This window comes from Haliotis rubra, unplaced genomic scaffold (assembly GCF_003918875.1).
Source record: "Haliotis rubra isolate DU_JTF1 unplaced genomic scaffold, ASM391887v1 Scf97, whole genome shotgun sequence".
NCBI lineage: Eukaryota > Metazoa > Mollusca > Gastropoda > Lepetellida > Haliotidae > Haliotis > Haliotis rubra.
The window spans coordinates 2,102,919-2,124,368 of record NW_025767712.1 but is presented as its reverse complement, the minus strand read 5'-3'; the positions used below and the strand labels follow the sequence as shown (position 1 = coordinate 2,124,368).

General features: G+C 40.8%; 1 protein-coding gene across 1 annotated transcript; it reads right to left on the bottom strand.

Moving 5' to 3' along the window:
* Positions 1-2,844: 2,844 nt before the first annotated feature.
* Positions 2,845-21,187, bottom strand: LOC124265291 (heavy metal-binding protein HIP-like). The gene is made up of 3 exons (XM_046700079.1): positions 21,119-21,187; positions 10,063-10,342; positions 2,845-3,239 (listed from the first exon to the last, which is right to left on the bottom strand). Exons 1-3 carry the CDS (start codon positions 21,185-21,187, stop codon positions 2,845-2,847), a joined length of 744 nt encoding a protein of 247 aa, XP_046556035.1.
* Positions 21,188-21,450: the final 263 nt, after the last annotated feature.

Here is a 21,450-nt window from a genome sequence, read left to right as displayed (position 1 = left end):
ACCCATTGTAGAGTACCGAAAAGCGTGTACAACTTAACCATCCTTGTTATGCACCAGAGTACATTTACACAATTGGTTGGCACCACATAACATTAAAACACTGAATAATTCAAGAGACAATTTCAAGCTGCAATTTCAGACTCCTAATCGTATTGTGCTCAGAGACGAAGTTGAAATTGAATGTAATAAAAGTCATATTTATTGCTGAGCATAACTACAACTAGAACTTTATTATAGTACACATTTATAGATCTATAGCGTGTGCATATTTAAGTTTATTACCTACGAGGGCGAAAATATCGGGGTTCATCTATTTCATACGATGCCCTAGGGCAAAATATCACTTTGTCATGGTGACGTGACGTCATGAACAATGTTATGACGTCACGTTTCTCCTGTGACGTTGTGTTCTACATGCGGCGACGGCGGGTAGCCAGCCTATGTTTGAAAGTAGATTTGGGTTTATTTTCCTCAATTTTACGACTTCGGTAATAAACAGAATATCATATTCGTGCCCATTATACTATGTTTACGACACTCGTGCCTAACTATCGGTATATCCCTCAGGAAATACCAACATTTTAGGCACTCGTGTCGTAAACATAGTATGACATGGGCACTCATATAATATCCTCTATTTATGACTGACTGACTGCGTTTGGTTTTACGCCGCTTTTAGCAATATTCCAGCAATTTCACGGCGGGGACACCAGAAATGGGCTTCACTCATAGTACCCATGTGGGGATTCGAACCCGGGTCTTCGGCGTGACGAGCCAACGCTTTTACCACTAGACTACCCCAACGCCCCCTCTATTTATGCCTCCAGGATGAAACGTTTGATCGTAAAATGTTAGGTTTGTTTGAATCATATAGCCAACGCATAAAAATGTTTGCAAATACAAAATGTCTTGAAGGTGCTTCTTTTAGAATTTACAAACAACCTTGGATTCACCCTTTTCGTCCCAGTGATGAGAAAGAAGTCATCAAATTACTGGGGTATCAGATATCATTATAATGAAATGGTCCAGTAACACCCATGATATACCGAAATCAGCTGAGACGATATAGACGAAGCAGTACACGAGTAAGGCGTCAATGGGTAAGGCGCCTTGTGTTATAGGACTGAACTAGGACTGAAGATATCAGAGCCTTTATGTTGAAGATAGTTGGTCTGGCGAGTCAGTGGTCCTTATTATGGCATTAAGATGGCGGTGTCATTCTTCTAAGTGATTATTGATCTTTGAACCAACGCTGAATGTTGCATCATTCTCCTACATGTGAAAAGTTTAATGGACGTCCAAAGAATCAGTATCTTCAAACCGCACATCAACAGAGGGCAGAATATATTGCAACCTACGTGTGTTCATGCGTGGATGCCTTACTGCCGAGTCTCAGACAAGTGTAACACGTACTATTTTTTCAAGTCTCACGATTTGTCTTATTTGTCGCTCTCCAGACGCTCTGTCCGCTATCCATGCGGTCGAGTCAGAGATCAATCCCACAGTCGCCACCGTGCCACTGAGAATAACAGCAACGTACAGCATCGTGCAGTACAACGTGGACAAAGTACTGTGACTATGTGTCCCAGTCCACCCAGCTGTGAATGGATACCTCGTAAGGATTGGAAAGCAGCAGTAACTTGGCGCGCCTAGTGGCTGCACTATAAGCATGATCCCCAGCGAGTTGAGATTGAAAATACGATGTACCGTTGAGATTGACATACATCCAGTTATCGAGGGGAAAAAAACAAAGCGCTTTGAGCATGAATGTGTATGGGATGGACAACAGCGCTATATGAATAGTATTACCAAAAACATAATAATGAGTCACATGCACTTTGGCAGATTTTACAGGCGAACATATCTCTCTTATTATCGTATATCCAGCCAACGGATCTCTTTAGGAAAACCTCATCAAAATTACGTATTCCCAGTATTTCATGGAGCAACTTATTTGCAAAACGTAACATAGAATAGTTGGTGTCCTTGACTTGTTACGCAATGAGTGAGTGAGTGAGTTCAGTTTTACGCCGCCTTTAGCAATATTCCAGCAATATCACGGCGGGGGAAATGTGTTACGCAATGTTTTGATAAGGTGTGATATATTTTCGTGATTTTTACAAAAAAGAGACATCTTAAACAAAAGATTACTTTATTTAGAAAACAATAACAAAAGAAAATTCCTTCATGGATCATAACACAGTGACACACGAACATGTCCATAATCGTTGTTTCACGAATGAAATGGTGGGAACAGTTTCTCTTCAAACCGTCCGACGTTCATTTTCAGAACGTACGATCAGTATTCTAAAACTTGGCCCGTAACATATGGTTATCTATATACAACAAAATCACGACAGTGAGTACATTCTAGGAAACATCATATAACAGCCCCCATAACTGTGAAGTTCTCTAAACATTCCATATGTTGTCTACAGGCGATAATATCCGTGCAAGTTACACGTCAAAGTTATATATTAATAAAAGGTCTTGAGTAGGTATAATTGTCTTAAAATACTATTCACAAAATAACTGAGGTTTGTGGTTAACAGTTTACCCTGACAACAGCATGTCTTTCATGCATCATAATCTTTCATCCGTCCCATGCACACAACCAATACTTCCATACCAGTCAGTATATAACTTATACAGTGTTTCTCCATCAACCGGGGCGGTGGGGTAGCCTAATGGTTAAAGCGTTGGCTCGTCACGCTGAAGACCCGGGTTCGAATCCCCACATGGGTACAATGTGTGAAGCCCATTTCTGGTGTCCCCCGCCGTGATGTTGCTGGAATATTGCTAAAAGCGGCGTAAAACGAAACTCAGTCAGTCAGTCAGTCTCCATCAACCAACTCTGATCAGAGTTCCTCCATAACTGGACCATCCGGCACCTTGCAGCGACTCAGATCCTCTGTGCTTCACAAACCACACCTTGCTTCCAACCTTCAGATGAGTCAACGCCGAGACAGATGCAGCTCCTTGATATACGTCGGGTGGGGCCATGGCGTAGCTCAGAGGTTTATAGTCACGGTATATGTAGATGGAGAGTGAGTTATGCCGATCGTAGTTGATGATGTTGCACCAGAAAAGGTAGATGCCCGCAACAGGAGCAGTGAAGATACCTGTTGATGCGTTATAGCAGTCTCCCCTATTTTGGGATACGTGAGAGAAGGTGAGAACTTCACGGTCGACTACTGGTGCGGGGTTCATTTCTAACTCTGCTTGGAAACCCACGGAGGCTGAAATGTAGAGAAGTCAGCTTTAGTAAGCATATGATTAATCTGGTGTATGATACGATAACAGTATAATGTAGCTCATTCATTCGCATTTGTCCATGTTACTTTAATGTTAAAGTGACATTCGTGGGAACGTTGGGAAAAGAAGAAGCTCTCACTTTCAAAAGCCATCACTTCGAATTCTTGCAACTAAGTGACACAATTGAACAAGGAATTGCTGCGCCCCTTACACGATATTGTCCTGCCTTGCTGCTGCTTCTATGATATAAACCGCGCCACTGCGATATTTCTAATATCCGTGCAGGTAAGGTGCCCGCCTCAAGGTTTCCCTAGGCCTTTTAACACAGGTCAAGAATGAAAAGTATATAATTTTGAAAAAGTCTTATGCTTCATATTTCATGCCTTATATATTGGGGAACCTCTTTCACGGAGTCACTGTCAACAGAGTGGTGAGATGCAATTGCTCTAGTGGCTCTACAGACCTGTGATACATACACAGATATCCTGTATAGGTAAACAACGTACTTGTTCATGTTGAAAACACGTCAGAAGACGTATGGTGCGCTATCTAAAAGGTCAGAGAATGAGCAATTAACAACGAGCTACAATCAGTTCTAGGCCACATTAAGAAGGAAAATGACGAAAAGGATATGAACGTAAATACCAAGCATACAGCGAATGAGACGGCGAGCCCATTATCAGAAGGCGTAAATATCAAGGATACTGCGAAAGAGAAGGTGAGCAAATTGTCAGAAGACGTAAATACCAAGCCTACAGAGGAAGCGACGGTGAGCAAATTGTCAGAAGACGTCAATACCAATAATACAGCGAAAGAGACGGTGAGCAAATTGTCAGAAGACGTAAATACCAAGCATACAGAGGAAGCGACTGTGAGCAAATTGTCAGAAGACGTAAATACCAAGGATACAGCGAAAGAGACGGTGAGCAAATTGTCAGAAGACGTAAATACCAAGTATACAGAGGAAGAGGCGGTGAGCAAATTGTGAAAAGACGTAAATACCAAGTATACAGAGGAAGCGACTGTGAGCCCATTGTCAGAAGACGTAAATACCAAGTATACCGAGAAAGCGACTGTGAGCTCATTGTGAGAAGACGTAAATACCAAGTATACAGGGGAAGCGACTGTTAGCTCATTGTCAGAAGGCGTAAATACCAAGTATACAGAGAAAGAGACGGTGAGCAAATTGTCAGAAGACGTAAATACCAAGTATACAGCGAAAGAGACTGCGAGCCCATTGTCAGAAGGCGTAAATACCAAGTGTACAGAGGAAGCGACTGTGAGCTCATTTTCAGAAGACGTAAATACCAAGTATACAGAGGAAGCGACTGTTAGCTCATTGTCAGAAGGCGTAAATACACACCAAGTATACAGAGAAAGAGACGGTGAGCTCATTGTCAGAAGGCGTAAATACCAAGTATACAGAGGAAGCGACTGTGAGCCAATTGTCAGAAGACGTTAATACCAAGCATACAGCGAATGAGACGGCGAGCCCATTGTCAGAAGGCGTAAATATCAAGGATACTGCGAAAGAGAAGGTGAGCAAATTGTCAGAAGACGTAAATACCAAGCCTACAGAGGAAGTGACGGTGAGCAAATTGTCAGAAGACGTAAATACCAAGTATACAGAGGGTGAGACGGTGAGCCATTGTCAGAAGACGTAAATACCAAGTATACAGAGGAAGCGACGGTGAGCAAATTGTCAGAAGACGTAAATACCAAGCCTACAGAGGAAGCGACGGTGAGCAAATTATCAGAAGACGTAAATACCAAGTATACAGAGGAAGAGGCGGTGAGCAAATTGTGAAAAGAAGTAAATACCAAGTATACAGAGGAAGCGACTGTGAGCCCATTGTCAGAAGACGTAAATACCAAGTATACAGAGGAAGAGACGGTGAGCTCATTGTCAGAAGACGTAAATACCAAGTATACAGAGGAAGCGACGGTGAGCAAATTGTCAGAAGACGTAAATACCAAGCCTACAGAGGAAGCGACTGTGAGCAAATTGTCAGAAGACGTAAATACCAAGTATACAGAGGAAGAGGCGGTGAGCAAATTGTGAAAAGACGTAAATACCAAGTATACAGAGGAAGCGACTGTGAGCCCATTGTCAGAAGACGTAAATACCAAGTATACAGAGGAAGAGACGGTGAGCTCCATTGTCAGAAGACGTAAATACCAAGTATACAGAGGAAGCGACTGTGAACAAATTGTCAGAAGACGTAAATACCAAGCCTACAGAGGAAGCGACGGTGAGCAAATTGTCAGAAGACGTAAATACCAAGCCTACATAGGAAGCGACGGTGAGCAAATTGTCAGAAGACGTAAATACCAAGTATACAGAGGAAGAGGCGGTGAGCAAATGAAAAAGACGCAAATACAGAAAAGACGTAAATACCAAGTATACAGAGGAAGCGACTGTGAGCCCATTGCCAGAAGACGTAAATACCAAGTATACAGAGAAAGAGACGGTGAGCTCATTGTCAGAAGGCGTAAATACCAAGTATACAGAGGAAGCGACTGTGAGCCAATTGTCAGAAGACGTTAATACCAAGCATACAGCGAATGAGACGGCGAGCCCATTGTCAGAAGGCGTAAATATCAAGGATACTGCGAAAGAGAAGGTGAGCAAATTGTCAGGAAGACGTAAATACAGAAGCCTACAGAGGAAGTGACGGTGAGCAAATTGTCAGAAGACGTAAATACCAAGTGATACAGAGGGTGAGACGGTGAGCTCATTGTCAGAAGACGTAAATACCAAGTATACAGAGGAAGCGACGGTGAGCAAATTGTCAGAAGACGTAAATAGCCACAAAAGCCTACAGAGGAAGCGACGGTGAGCAAATTATCAGAAGACGTAAATACCAAGTATACAGAGGAAGAGGCGGTGAGCAAATTGTCAGAAGACGTAAATACCAAGTATACAGAGGAAGCGACGGTGAGCTCATTGTCAGAAATACAAAGTATATACAGAGGAAGCGACTGTGAGCTCATTGTCAGAAGACGTAAATACCAAGTGTACAGAGGAAGATTGTCAGAAGGCGTAAATACCAGAGACAGAGGACGTTAATACCAAGCATACAGAATGAGACTGTGAGCCCATTGTCAGAAGGCGTAAATACAAGGATGCTGCGAAAGAGGAGGTGAGACGGTGAGCTCAAATGTCAGAAGATCGTAAATACCAAGCCTACAGAGGAAGCGACGGTGAGCAAATTGTCAGAATACAGAGGGGAGACGGTGAGCTCATTGTCAGAAGACGTAAATACCAAGCCATATAGAGAGGAAGCGACGGTGAGCAAATGTCAGAAGAAGACGAGGAAGGATGGTGAAATACCAAGTACCAAATATACAGAGGAAAGAGGCGGTGGAGCAAATTGTGAGAAAGAAGTAAATACCAAATTATACAGAGGAAGCGACTGTGAGCCCATTGTCAGAAGACGTAAATACAAGTATACAGAGGAAGCGACGGTGAGCCCATTGTCAGAAGACGTAAATACCAAGTATACAGAGGAAGCGACGGTGAGCAAATTGTCAGAAGACAAATCACCAAGCATACAGAGGAAGCGACGGTGAGTGCAAATTGTCAGAAGACGTAAATAGCCAAATGCAAATGGAGCAAATTGTCAAAAGACAACATACAAGCCTACAGAGGAAGCGACAGTGAGCAAATTGTCAGAAAGACGTAAATACACCAAGACGGTACAGAGGAGCAAAATAGACAAGAGCAGAGGAGTCAAGACGTAAATACCAAGTATACAGAGGGAAGCGACGGTGACAAATTGTCAGGAAAATACCAAGCCTACAGAGGAAGCGACGGTGAGCAAATTGTCAGAAGACGTAAATACCAAGCCTACAGAGGAAGCGACGCAAATTGTCAGAAGACGGTAAATACCAAGTATACAGAGGAAGAGGCGGTGAGCAAATTGTGAAAAGACGTAAATACCAAGTATACAGAGGAAGCGACTGTGAGCCCATTGCCAGAAGACGTAAATACCAAGTATACAGAGAAAGCGACTGTGAGCTCATTGTGAGAAGACGTAAATACCAAGTATACAGGGGAAGCGACTGTGAGCTCATTGTCAGAAGGCGTAAATACCAAGTATACAGAGAAAGAGACGGTGAGCAAATTGTCAGAAGACGTAAATACCAAGTATACAGCGAAAGAGACTGCGAGCCCATTGTCAGAAGGCGTAAATACCAAGTGTACAGAGGAAGCGACTGTGAGCTCATTTTCAGAAGACGTAAATACCAAGTATACAGAGGAAGCGACTGTTAGCTCATTGTCAGAAGGCGTAAATACCAAGTATACAGAGAAAGAGACGGTGAGCTCATTGTCAGAAGGCGTAAATACCAAGTATACAGAGGAAGCGACTGTGAGCCAATTGTCAGAAGACGTTAATACCAAGCATACAGCGAATGAGACGGCGAGCCCATTGTCAGAAGGCGTAAATATCAAGGATACTGCGAAAGAGAAGGTGAGCAAATTGTCAGAAGACGTAAATACCAAGCCTACAGAGGAAGTGACGGTGAGCAAATTGTCAGAAGACGTAAATACCAAGTATACAGAGGGTGAGACGGTGAGCTCATTGTCAGAAGACGTAAATACCAAGTATACAGAGGAAGCGACGGTGAGCAAATTGTCAGAAGACGTAAATACCAAGCCTACAGAGGAAGCGACGGTGAGCAAATTATCAGAAGACGTAAATACCAAGTATACAGAGGAAGAGGCGGTGAGCAAATTGTGAAAAGAAGTAAATACCAAGTATACAGAGGAAGCGACTGTGAGCCCATTGTCAGAAGACGTAAATACCAAGTATACAGAGGAAGAGACGGTGAGCTCATTGTCAGAAGACGTAAATACCAAGTATACAGAGGAAGCGACGGTGAGCAAATTGTCAGAAGACGTAAATACCAAGCCTACAGAGGAAGCGACTGTGAGCAAATTGTCAGAAGACGTAAATACCAAGTATACAGAGGAAGAGGCGGTGAGCAAATTGTGAAAAGACGTAAATACCAAGTATACAGAGGAAGCGACTGTGAGCCCATTGTCAGAAGACGTAAATACCAAGTATACAGAGGAAGAGACGGTGAGCTCATTGTCAGAAGACGTAAATACCAAGTATACAGAGGAAGCGACTGTGAACAAATTGTCAGAAGACGTAAATACCAAGCCTACAGAGGAAGCGACGGTGAGCAAATTGTCAGAAGACGTAAATACCAAGCCTACAGAGGAAGCGACGGTGAGCAAATTGTCAGAAGACGTAAATACCAAGTATACAGAGGAAGAGGCGGTGAGCAAATTGTGAAAAGACGTAAATACCAAGTATACAGAGGAAGCGACTGTGAGCCCATTGTCAGAAGACGTAAATACCAAGTATACAGAGAAAGCGACTGTGAGCTCATTGTGAGAAGACGTAAATACCAAGTATACAGGGGAAGCGACTGTGAGCTCATTGTCAGAAGGCGTAAATACCAAGTATACAGAGAAAGAGACGGTGAGCAAATTGTCAGAAGACGTAAATACCAAGTATACAGCGAAAGAGACTGCGAGCCCATTGTCAGAAGGCGTAAATACCAAGTGTACAGAGGAAGCGACAGCGAGCTCATTGTCAGAAGGCGTAAATACCAAGTATACAGAGGAAGCGACTGTGAGCCCATTGTCAGAAGACGTTAATACCAAGCATACAGCGAATGAGACGGCGAGCCCATTGTCAGAAGGCGTAAATATCAAGGATACTGCGAAAGAGAAGGTGAGCAAATTGTCAGAAGACGTAAATACCAAGTATACAGAGGAAGAGACGGTGAGCAAATTGTCAGAAGACGTAAATACCAAGCCTACAGAGGAAGAGACGGTGAGCTCATTGTCAGAAGACGTAAATACCAAGTATACAGAGAAAGCGACTGTGAGCTCATTGTCAGAAGACGTAAATACCAAGTATACAGAGGAAGAGACGGTGAGCTCATTGTCAGAAGATGTAAATACCAAGTATACAGAGGAAGAGACGGTGAGCTCATTGTCAGAAGACGTAAATACCAAGTATACAGCGAAAGAGAAGGTGAGCAAATTGTCAGAAGACGTAAATACCAAGTATACAGAGGAAGCGACTGTGAGCTCATTGTCAGAAGGTGTAAATACCAAGTATACAGAGAAAGAAACGGTGAGCAAATTGTCAGAAGACGTAAGTACCAAGTATACAGCGAAAGAGACGGTGAGCAAATTGTCAGAAGACGTAAATACCAAGTAAACAGAAAAAGCGACTGTGAGCTCACTGTTGATATTGCTTATGCAGCCATAGCTGTGGCACCGTTTTGAGATAACGAGTGTCAAACATATGTGTTACATCGATGTCCAGGTCTGTGATTTGTGCGCTACTCCTGTTTGATAAAATCAGGCAACGATAGACTACTTTGCGATTACATTACTGATTGTAATTTACTCTGGGTGGAAACTTTATGGCTTTGAAGTGTTTAACACATGTTCTTTGATCTTATGTAGTAGGCGTGCTGACCATTGTATTGAGAAGCCATCAATGAAGCTGAAACAGTTCTTGTGGGTGGTCACACTATTATGACCAGTAGACAGCAAGACGAATGACGTCACTCATGACGATTTTGATATGTATTACTGCGCTACTACGATCACAAGGAAACACAAAATATGCAATCTATACATATTTTGATATCTAAAATGGTGTTATCGTAAGATCTGTAAAACATGCCTGTCACTTTGTTTGTCGCAATAGCATATGACTGACACGTGTATGTTTATGTCTATCAACGAAAAAAATCATATATGAGCAAACCAACCTTCAACTCCAAACTGACCATGGCGACTACCATAGGCAATAATTCGTTGTATGTTCTCAACGTAGGACGCGAATTTCCTGACCTCTGATTGGTGTCTCAGTAACTCTCCCGTGACGTTGGCAAGCTCTGAGGTCAGGTTGGACACTTCAGTCTGTAGTTGCTGAACCTGCAGAGACACCGACGCCAGGTCAGGGGTAGTTGTGGTCACCACCGGGCAGACAAGGACAAGGGCAAAGAGGGAAGTATCCAGAACGCCCATCATGATATACAGTTGATGTACCTGAAAGTGATTTTCAAAATCAACATTATTCCAAAAACTATGAGTGTGAGCATATTCTGAAGTACTCTAACGTACGGCTCAATCAATACTTCAGTAATATCACATGGGCGTGTAAATTAGCAGAACTGGACCACTAGAGACAATTTCAGAAACGAATTAGATGGCGTTCCCTTCAGACCCACATGTCACCATGAAGGGGCTGATGTAGTAACGTCTCTTGAATTTCCACTGAATCTCTTCCATATCTATATATTCTGTTTAGCATGCCAATCTTTATTTAGGAAAGGAGTCTTCGAGGCACGAACAATGAATTAAATTTGTTCTTTTCTGACGGATAAGGTGGCTGCTTGTAGATTATAACGCATCGCAGTACATAATCGAATCTGAGTCGTACAAACCAATAACCAGATGGAGAGAGATAGTATCCACCCTGTATGTGAATGATGGATATCACGATACCAGCTAAGCCGTATCTCATCACCAGCAGGAGATACAACATAATGGATCTCTTCTGAATTCTGATACACAATGACCCGTGAAGGTCCGGGTTAGAATATTGGTCTTCAGTAACCCATGCTTGTCGTAAGAGGCGACTAACGGGATCGGGTGGTCAGGCTCGCTGACTTGGTTGACACATGTCATCGGTTCCCAATTGTTCAGATCGATGTTCATGCTGTTGATCACTGGATTGTCTGGTCCAGACTCGATTATTTACAGACCGCCGCCATATAGCTGGAATATTACTGACTGCGGATTGAGCATTACTCAAGCTATATTGCGGCGGTCTGTCAATAATCGAATCTGAACCAGACAGTCAGTATGAGCAACTGGGATACGATGACCAAGTCAGCGAGCCTGATCACCCGATCCCGTTAGTCGCCTCTTACGACAAGTATGGGTTGCTGAAGACCAAAATATATTCTGACCCTGATTTTCACGGGTTCTAAATCACAGGGGATTCCTACATGCCAAAACGGAGACAAATACCAGAGTTAATTTGTGTTGTCGCGTAAATATGAAGATGAGGTGAGGTGAAATTGGGTTTTACGTCGTGCTTGAGAATATTTCGCTGATATGACGACGTGCATGCGTGTGTATGTGTATGTGCGGCTGCTTGTACTCGCCCAGACTTAAGCTGGTTTTACAGTGCTAGCCAACTGAGATACCATGCCGCAGTGAAGCATGAATACCCCACTCAGACACATTATACTGACTCCGAGCCGACCAGTCCTTGTTGTACCCATTAATGCCGAGCGCCAGGCAGGGACCAACAAGTACCATATTTTAACGTCTTTTGGTATGACGCGGTCGGGGATCGAACCCGCGACCTTCCACTCTCCGGCCGCGGACGGACGCTCTAACCACTACACCACGGGTTTTAAGAAGGAACAAGCCTGGGTAGAGGCATGTGTTCTACAGCTGAAATACGATGCCAGACCTCCACCTAGGAAGAGAAGACATGTGGCACTAAACCATGCCTTGGAAATGTACAAGAGAGAACTAACAACTGGTGCCACAACTCTGATGTCATACAATGACTCAGTATCACATTTAACTGGATATGAAGTGTGAAAAGTGTGCTGTGAAATATTGATGTAATATGTGATATGATGTTGATGTTGTATTAAGTTGTATAAATGGAAAACTTGTATAACTGGATAACTACTATATTATATGATTAATAAATTTAGATAAACATTGAGTCAAAATTAGTAGTATTTTATCCCATTTGGTCCTGGATAGTATTTCACAGGGAACAAAATCCGGGATTAAAGGGGATTATCACACCCCAGTGATTTCTTTTACTGAAACAATAGGTGTTGGGTAAGTGGGAAGACCCCTGAGCAAGTGAGATACGATGACCTCGTCAGCGAGCATGATCACCCGATCCCATAAGCCTCTTACGACAAGCATGAGTTGCTGAAGAACAAAATATATTCTGACCCTGATTTTCGCGGGTTCTAAATCCCAAGGGATTCCTACATGCCAAAAGTAAGACAAATACCACTTTTATCGCATGAGTTAATTTGTTGTCGCGTAAACATGTCGCGTAAATAGCAATATCACGGCGGGGAAGAAATGAAAATGTACCCAGCACGTGATCACCACTAGGCTAACCAAAACATGAAGAAGAAAAAGTAAGCACATAATCATTCCCAACACAATTCAGCGTTTCAGTGCATGTAAATTTAACGAGAACTACATTATCCCTCTGTAGAGCTACCCCGTTGTGTAAGCTTTAGCGGAAACAAGTTTAATTCACAACGCATATAACGAACAGCATCATATTTGGTTCATGGAATATGTGTGTATGCGGATATAAATAAAACTTTTAAAGGGTCAAAACCATTTCCATAATCATAAGAAATATCTGCAGAAAGTGATCAGGAAAACAGAGCGAAACGAATAACTGAGAACTTCCGATGGGGCACCCCGTCGCAAGAGATTAGGGATTATCGGCTCATCCCGAGAGCCAACTCACAGACCGCTAAAGAAAGAGTTGCCACAGATGGGCGAGGCAGCTGGTACTACTAATCCCAAGCATCATACGCCAAGTAGACCGAGGGACCTTTCACACCTGAAGGTGTTAAGGTGTGTAGACGCTATAACTATGGCGTTTGTAGGGTGGCAATTTGCGATTCTGATTTTTATGAAATTTGATACAGTGAATTTGTCACATTTGGAGATTTATTCATCCATGTAAGGTCACCACATGCTGACCTAGGACCTATTGTATGCAACAACTATTTATATATTAAAATCTGCCCAGACCCTATTTCAGAGTGTGTTATATATATGTTCTTGTTTATTGAGAGTTAAGCATAAGAAATATCTGCAGAAAGTGATTTCTGTCTTGTAAGATGTGTTTATGAATCGCTATTTGTTGACAACGATACAGGGTGTGCGCGATAAGCTTATGCATATCCTGCCTCCTGCACTGTCACAAACACATCCAAAGTCAAGGCATGTATTTAAACAATGAACATATGGTTCAGGTCAACATCCGGAATCACATCGAACATGTATTAGATAAAACATGACCTGCTCTGCAATTAACGATGCAGTCTGTTACTAAAAATATACCGATAAAATGTATATAAATGACCAAAAGTTAGGATACTTACAAATAGTGCTTCAAGACATACGTTCAGCTGTCATATCAAAACGAATTAGCCAAACAGTCTTGAGAAACCACATCATTTTCAGGACCAGTGAATAATTATACATTTTTTCTATTTTATTTAACTATATATTTATTGTTAAACCAGAAGCAAGCGTATTAGCCGGTAATTCAGTAATTACAGGACAAAATACAAACGTATATACAAACAAACCTATCGCAACATTCATTTTCACCCATAAGTTAACATAGTAATCTATGCCACTTAAGGAAGTGCTCTATTTGTGTATTGAATTTTATCACGATCTTTTATCCCAGTGCAAATACATGATAATATAGATAGTACTTGTTAATATATCGCATTGTGTTTCTGTGATGCTTACAGTTTTGTTTGAAATGTGATTTGTTGTAGCATAATGTTAAAGATATCGCATACTTGCAATCAAATGACGTACCTTTCAGAGAGCAAAACCTACGTGACGGACAATCCAATAAAAGCCAACTGTGCACACATCCACACGAGAATTGTAACTGATGTCTTCAACCCGAGCAACTCCTTTTTATTGCCATCGTAACAAAGAACATCTCTACTCGACCGTACATGTGTGATCATAAGTTGAGGAATGCAATCAGTCTTTATCTGATTGCAGCTGAAAACATGTCATTTCCTGGCTCGCAATCAAGTATCAAATCAACTACTGCGATAACAACTGATACAAAATACGAGGTCCTCGTCTTTCCATGACCTGCCTCAGGGTATAATTGTTATGTAGTCTGGCATTGTGAAGTACGGTCAATTATGCAGTAAACGGAATTCCATTAATAAGGCTGTCGGCATTTTAAGGTAACTATTTCTTCATCGTTGCTGTCAAATTATCATGTAATATAATATTGATGCGATAGAAATGGATGAATTGACAGTATTATCCCGATTACAGTGAAATCAGTGTCTATCGTTATCATGTAATTATGTCATCTGACAGGCGCAGGTAATAACATCTGCCTGAACATTGGAGTAAATGAACTGAAACCTTTTCTGAATATTTTCAGTATTATGTCTCACCATGTTTCTTGTATCATTTTATTAATGTGTTTCTTCGAAATTGACACGTGAAGGTTGGACTGGTTTGCATGCATTAATTGTATACAGATAGTTGTATCATTGTACAAAATGTGCTCCCAAGTAATAGAAAATACGAATCCAACTCTGTTAATCCATACAATCCCAGCTACAGTGACATAGTCTAAATTCCGGATTCCAGATTAATGAATCAGCGTTACGGCGTAATGTACACTATTTTACTGGAGAAAAACGGCAGCAAATTTGGATTAAAAGTCATACGTGGTCCAAAAAATACACCTGTGAAGATCCGGGTTAGAATTGATCTTCAGTTATCCATGCTTGTCGTAAGAGGCGACTAACGGTATCGGGTGGTCAGGCTCGCTGACTTGGTTGACACAAAGAAGTTGTCTATCCATAAAACGTGTTCCTCTTTAGCATATTCTATGACTGGAGTATATTTTATTATGTCAGTTTAAAAAAATGAAATATAAACAAACACGTGTAGCCATCGGTAACTCCTTATTTCAACAGTGTCTGGTTGAATAATTACAAACCATTTCCATTTAAGTAAAACTCAATGAATTTTTATGTTCCCCAAGATCGACCAGTAATTTTCATGCTTACGTTGGTTTCCTAAAATGTTTTCAGTCTCGTCCTAATTGTCATATTATTAAAAAGAGAACTCTTGATCTGCGACGACATAACTGAACATCGAACAGAATGCGGGGGAATCGCTAATCAATAACATTATTAGGTACCTATTTTCTCAACAACCCCGGAAACACAAACATAATCAATTCCATTTAGACGTGGCTGGAAAACCATGTCATTCCACGCTTGGTGAACACCAAACAGTAACTGATGCTCGTGTTTCGTGTTTATAATCCGTATCTTACACATTCTACTAGGTGGAAAGCTCAAGGGGTAAACAATCGAAATCATGTTTTGATGGTCAGGGTCTGGTGTACTCATTCCATTGTATCAGAATGCTATTACATCAGACAGCTTGTGGTCAAAGTCACGATTACCATTGACACGTCCAGGGAGCCTCAGGCGTTATCATCGAGAGTTGTTTAAAACTTTGCCGCGAGCACCGACTATGAATGGGAGTTATTTTTTTTACCTCACAGCAATAAAGCGGTGTTCGTGTGAAGCGTAAAGTTGTCAGCGGTAAGGCGCATTCCTGTGCGCTATAAGTGTCTAGATCGTACTGTATGACTAGAAGTAATCATATGGCGTGCTAGGATAACGCAGGAATTTCTGTGACCTAATAATGCATACACACGTACGTACGTACGCACGCACACATGCCGTAATGAACATAGTAGTTATTATTCTTCAAAACAAACAAATCTAAACTACATTAATCAGTTAGAAAACACTCAATCCTTGAAATCAACCATGACAAAGTAATTAATATTCCGTGCGGAATGGATGGAAGGGGGTTTAGGTAAGTACCAGTAAAAATTTGTGTCTGAACATAGCCTAGCCTGGGTTATGTAGATCTATTATGCTGACGTTCTGTATATTCCTTTTAAGAGACTAACTGAAGTATGGTTGTGTTTCTAAAGTCTTTTCTATCTATATGTCGATCACTGTATGACGTTTTGAACATATACATATGACAGTATAGCTCTAGTGCCTACGTTATATTTCCTTTAGTTCGTTCATTCAATCAATGCAATTAATTGAATTGAAATGATTGTGCTCCACCAAATTCACGCTGGCACAGATTGCACGTGCGTTTCAAAACTGGCCAGGATCTTTTCACAAACAATCTCCCACAAGAGTAACAATGTTTCGTGCGTACCGGAACGACCACTACCTGTGGCTGTAAACAATGGATTACGCGAACGTTACAGTGTCTTGAAGCTCAATGCTGAACTTCAGAGGGAGTAAGGGGATTAAGTTATGGGGGGTCGAGAAGGGGGCATGTGGTTTCATCCTGGACAATGATTATTTCCGATTATAGAAATCAACAGGGATAATACACAATTCAGAAGTCACATCAGGTGAATGTGGTGACATTCATCACCAGTAATTAAGATTCTTCTATACTAGTATTATAATGGGACTGGTTATTCCGCTTTAGTTTACTAGTATTTATTGAAACTAGTGTTGGGAATTGGTTAAAATCTCATAATTGATGGTTGGTTCATTACAACCAATCAATCGTCGAAAATAATTGGTTAGCTTCATTTATGAAATGTGTTGAGGCACACAAAAATAAGGAAAGACAACATGTAGTTCTTTGGGGGTTTTGGGGCAAACTTTCACATCTTTAAAGGATGACTAGTATGTTAGGAACATAAATTTGTTGGAGTCTTTAAGATAAATTCAATCATGACTTGGAACGAGCTTGTAGTGCTTATGAAATGTAACAGTAAGTGAGTGAGTTCAAATTTATAGTCACATCGGCAATATTTCAGCCATATTGTGACTTATAAAGTTATAAATTAACAATAAACACAATTAGATTATAAAACACCTGTCGACGAACGACAGTAAAACAACTCGATTATCACAGGGATAAATTTAAGACTAGTAATTAAATATAAAATATGTTACTTTTAAACGACAATACAATATAAAAACCGGCTATAGATTGCCAACAACTGAAGGTAGATCACCATATAGGGACCATGGGGACTTACAGTACATTTGCTTCCTGCATGGGCCCTAGCTGGATTTACACCATCCCTTCAGCCGTTAGCAATTTAGACAAATCTAGCCATACATTAAAAGAACAGGTATTCTACGATTAAAAAAGTGGAACGTTTTAATTTACTTCGAATGTTTTGGGACTTACATACCCTCTCAGGAGGACAATAATTTTACAGTACTTTAACCCCCCTCGAGGATACAGCCACTAACAATCTCAGTTACTAATTCAAACTTCCAATCTTAAAATATTTATGTATTTACAAATCATTTAACAAATCTAATTCTTTTAAAAATGCAATAAATAAATGAGAACTGATACTATTAAAGAGATCCTTCATAGTTCGTGATTTAAATAGGACATGCTTGACCGTGACCGTGATTTTTTCATCACAAGGGATACAAAACGGAGGATCCTCACCTTTCAATAGGTATTCATGAGTATGTCTTGTGTGGCCAATACGACATCATCGTATGATGACCTCTTCATATCTGGACTGACAACCCAAGTAAGTGTAACCGATATAGGGTTTTATTTCATGTAATTTATTTATACCTACTTGGGTGTCCCACTTCTTCTGCATCAGATCACGGATGTAAGTTCTAATGCTAGCTTTGGAATCAGAGTAAGGAATAAGAAGTGGTGTCACAGATTTGTTGAGTGCTGCCTTGGCAGCAAGATCGGCCATTGTATTCCCAGAAATGCCAACGTGCCTGGGTAACCAACAGAGGACGATGTCGTATTGGCCAGTTGCAAGATCATTATATAATTCTAGAATTTCTATTAAAAGTGGATGTTTACAAGAAATATTTTTAATCGCCTGAAGACAAGAAAGAGAGTCAGAAAAGATTATGTATTGTTTGTATTTAGGGTGTCTATTTATATATTTAAGGGCTGTTAGTATTGCGTTTGCTTCTGCTGTGAAAATTGAACTGTCATTGGGTAATCTGGAAGATATTATTTTGGACCCAATGACAGTGGCACAAGCAACCGCGCCTCCATCCTTGGACCCATCTGTAAATAAGGCTTTATATGTATTATATTTACTTTTTAATTGATTATATTCTTGTTTATATAGTAAGTCATTAGTTTCTGATTTTTTAAATATAGTGAGTGTTAGGTCGACTTGTGGCCTCACCAATTGCCAAGGAGAAGAAGAAAGAAGACGGGAAGGAGATATATTTTCCAGCTCAATGCCGGCAGCAGTAATGAATGGCTTAATTCTGAGCCCAAGAAGCGGAACAAGTGAAGATTTCTTGTTGTACAAATCCTCATAAAGAGGTTTAAAGATACAGTGAAATGCAGGATTAGACTCGTTAGAATATAGTTTGGTAATATATTGTAATGATAATTTTATACGGCGTTGTGCAAGAGAAGGCTCATCGGCCTCGACGTAGAGACTGTCAACAGGAGATGTTCTGAATGATCCAAGACAAAGTCTTATACCTTGGTGGGGGACAGAATCTAATGATTTTAAGTTGCTTTTGCAGGCTCCACCATATACGATGGAGCCATAATCAAGTTTCGAACGGACCAATGATCTATACAGGTGTAGGAGAGTAGTTTGGTCCCCTCCCCACTTTGAATTAGAAACGACTTTCAATAAATCAAGTGCCCTCAGGCATTTAGTTTTTAGGGATTTGATATGCGGAAGAAAAGTTAAATGGGAGTAAAAAATCAGACCTAAGAACTTGGCCTCTTTTACCACCTTGATGGGAGTGCCATTTAAAAACAGTTCTGGGTCTTTATGTGGTTTATATTTACGGCAGAAATGTATGCAATTAGTTTTTGATTTAGAAAATTTAAAGCCGTTTTCAAGACACCATTTATTTATTTTATTTAAACACAACTGTAGTTGCCGTTCAATAGTATGCATATTCTTACCGCGACAAGAAATGTTAAAATCATCCACAAAAAGTGATCCATCAATTGAATCATTTAAAACCCTGGATAAGCTGTTGATCTTAATGCTAAATAAAGTGACAGACAAAATACTTCCTTGGGGGACACCCTGATCCTGATTATAATGGTCAGACAGGGTTGAACCCACTCGAACTTGAAATTGTCTGTCTGTTAAAAACTGTGAAATAAAAAGGTAAACGACCCCTCAAACCAAAATCATGTAAATCCTTTAAAATGCCATGCTCCAGGTGGTATCGTATGCTTTCTCAAGATCAAAGAATATCGATACTGCATGCTGTTTATTTACTATTGCATTTTTGACAAAGGATTCTAAACGTACCAAATGATCAATGGTACTACGATTTTTCCTGAAACCACATTGAATATTTGTTATGAGATTATTGGTTTCAAGATACCATGTTAATCTATTATTTACCATTCGTTCCATGGTTTTACAGACGCAACTCGTTAAAGAGATTGGTCTGTAATTAGACGGATCGGTATGATCCCGGCCAGGCTTTGGTATAGGGACTACTATGGCTTTACGCCACGAAGTTGGGAAATTCCCTGAAGTCCATATTGTATCAAAAATATTTAGAAGTGTTTCCAAACATGATTCAGGTAAATGTTTCAAGAGCTGATAGTGTATATTATCAGCCCCTGTTGCTGTATCATGAGCTTGCTCAAGGGCAGTAGGTAACTCTTGCATTGAAAATAATTCATTGTAGTCTTCTCCATTGTCTGAGACAAAATTTATTCTTTTCTTCTCCTGTTGTTTCTGATGTTTCTGAAACTCAGGGACATAATTGGATGAAGACGAATGTTTGGCGAGGGTTTCACCAAGCTTATTGGCAATGTCAGCCTTATCAGTTAACAAATTATCACCGTCCTTTAAATGATGAACGGCAGATTTGGAACCTTTGCCCTTTATTCTTTGTATCATGTTCCACACCTTTGACATCGGTGTGCGCGAATTTATTTTGGAAACATAGTTTCGCCAAGACTGACACTTATTCTGTTTAAAAGCGCCTTGGCATTTAACATTTTAACTTTATCTAAATTATGGACAGTAGGATGTCGGCGGAAATATTTTTCTGCTTTCTTCCTACACTTTCTGGCCTGTTTACATTCGTTATTGAACCATGGTTTACAAATATGTGGAACTGCAGGGGACTGAGGAATTGTTCTGTCAGCAATGCCATTAAGGATATCAGAAAACGACTGAATAAGATCTTCACTGTTCCTAAAACGATCATGAGTTAAGTGTTCAGCACACAGAGTCTCATATAATGACCAATCAGCCCTGCCGAAGTTCCTTCTTGATAAAGGTGGATCAGCATCAGGGCTGATTGTTTTGAGAATGTTAGGGAAGTGATCACTCCCACACCGATCATCATGGACCATCCATTCGAATTCATTATACAAGGTTGAATCGGTGAGCGATAAATCCAGGGAAGAATATGTTCCCGTAGCTGGATGTAGATAAGTGACTGAGTCGACATTGAAAATACATAAATTGTTATCGGAAATGAATTCCTCAAGGATTTTACCTTTGGTATTAATATGAGCATTTCCCCAAAGTGGGTTGTGTCCGTTAAGATCGCCCATGATGAGACATGGCTTCGGAAGTTGATCAAATAGATTTTGAAGATCGGACTTTTGAATATTAGAAGAAGGAGGTATATACAAGCTGCACAATGTCAGCGCAATGTGCAGTGTCAGACGAACAGCAACAACTTGAAGATCCGTATTTAGAGTGACAGGGCTATGAATGACGCTCCGATGTACCAAAATAGAAGCGCCTCCAGTAGCTTTATCGCCTGGAAGGGAAAAAGAATGATAATCACTATACCGTCTTAAGTTAAAGTTATCAGTATTTTTAAGATATGTCTCTTGGAGACACAATGCTGACGGTTGAAGATCTTGTATGAGTAATTGTATTTCATTGAAGTTATTCTTCAGTCCTCTGCAATTCCACTGAGGCAGAATGGGGACCATTACAGTTGGCGCACTTATATTCTTGCTCACAGTCAGATCCATCATGTCGATCACCACAACGATGGCAGACTGAGGAGTTTCGACAGGATTGCGAGCCATGCCCGAAATGTTGACATTTATAACAACGGAGTGGACTGGGGACATACACATCCACTCCTATGTTGAAATAACCAGCTTTGAAAGACTTTGGAAGAGATGAACGGTCAAAAGTCAGTAGATACGTGTTGGTTTTCACAATAATGCCTTCTTTCTTAATCGTGAAACGTTTCACTGCAGATACACCTTGATCTGCCAACTCTGAAGCAATGTCCTCCTCTGACATATCAGCGAGACAACGTGCTCTGTCTCGGATAATGACACGA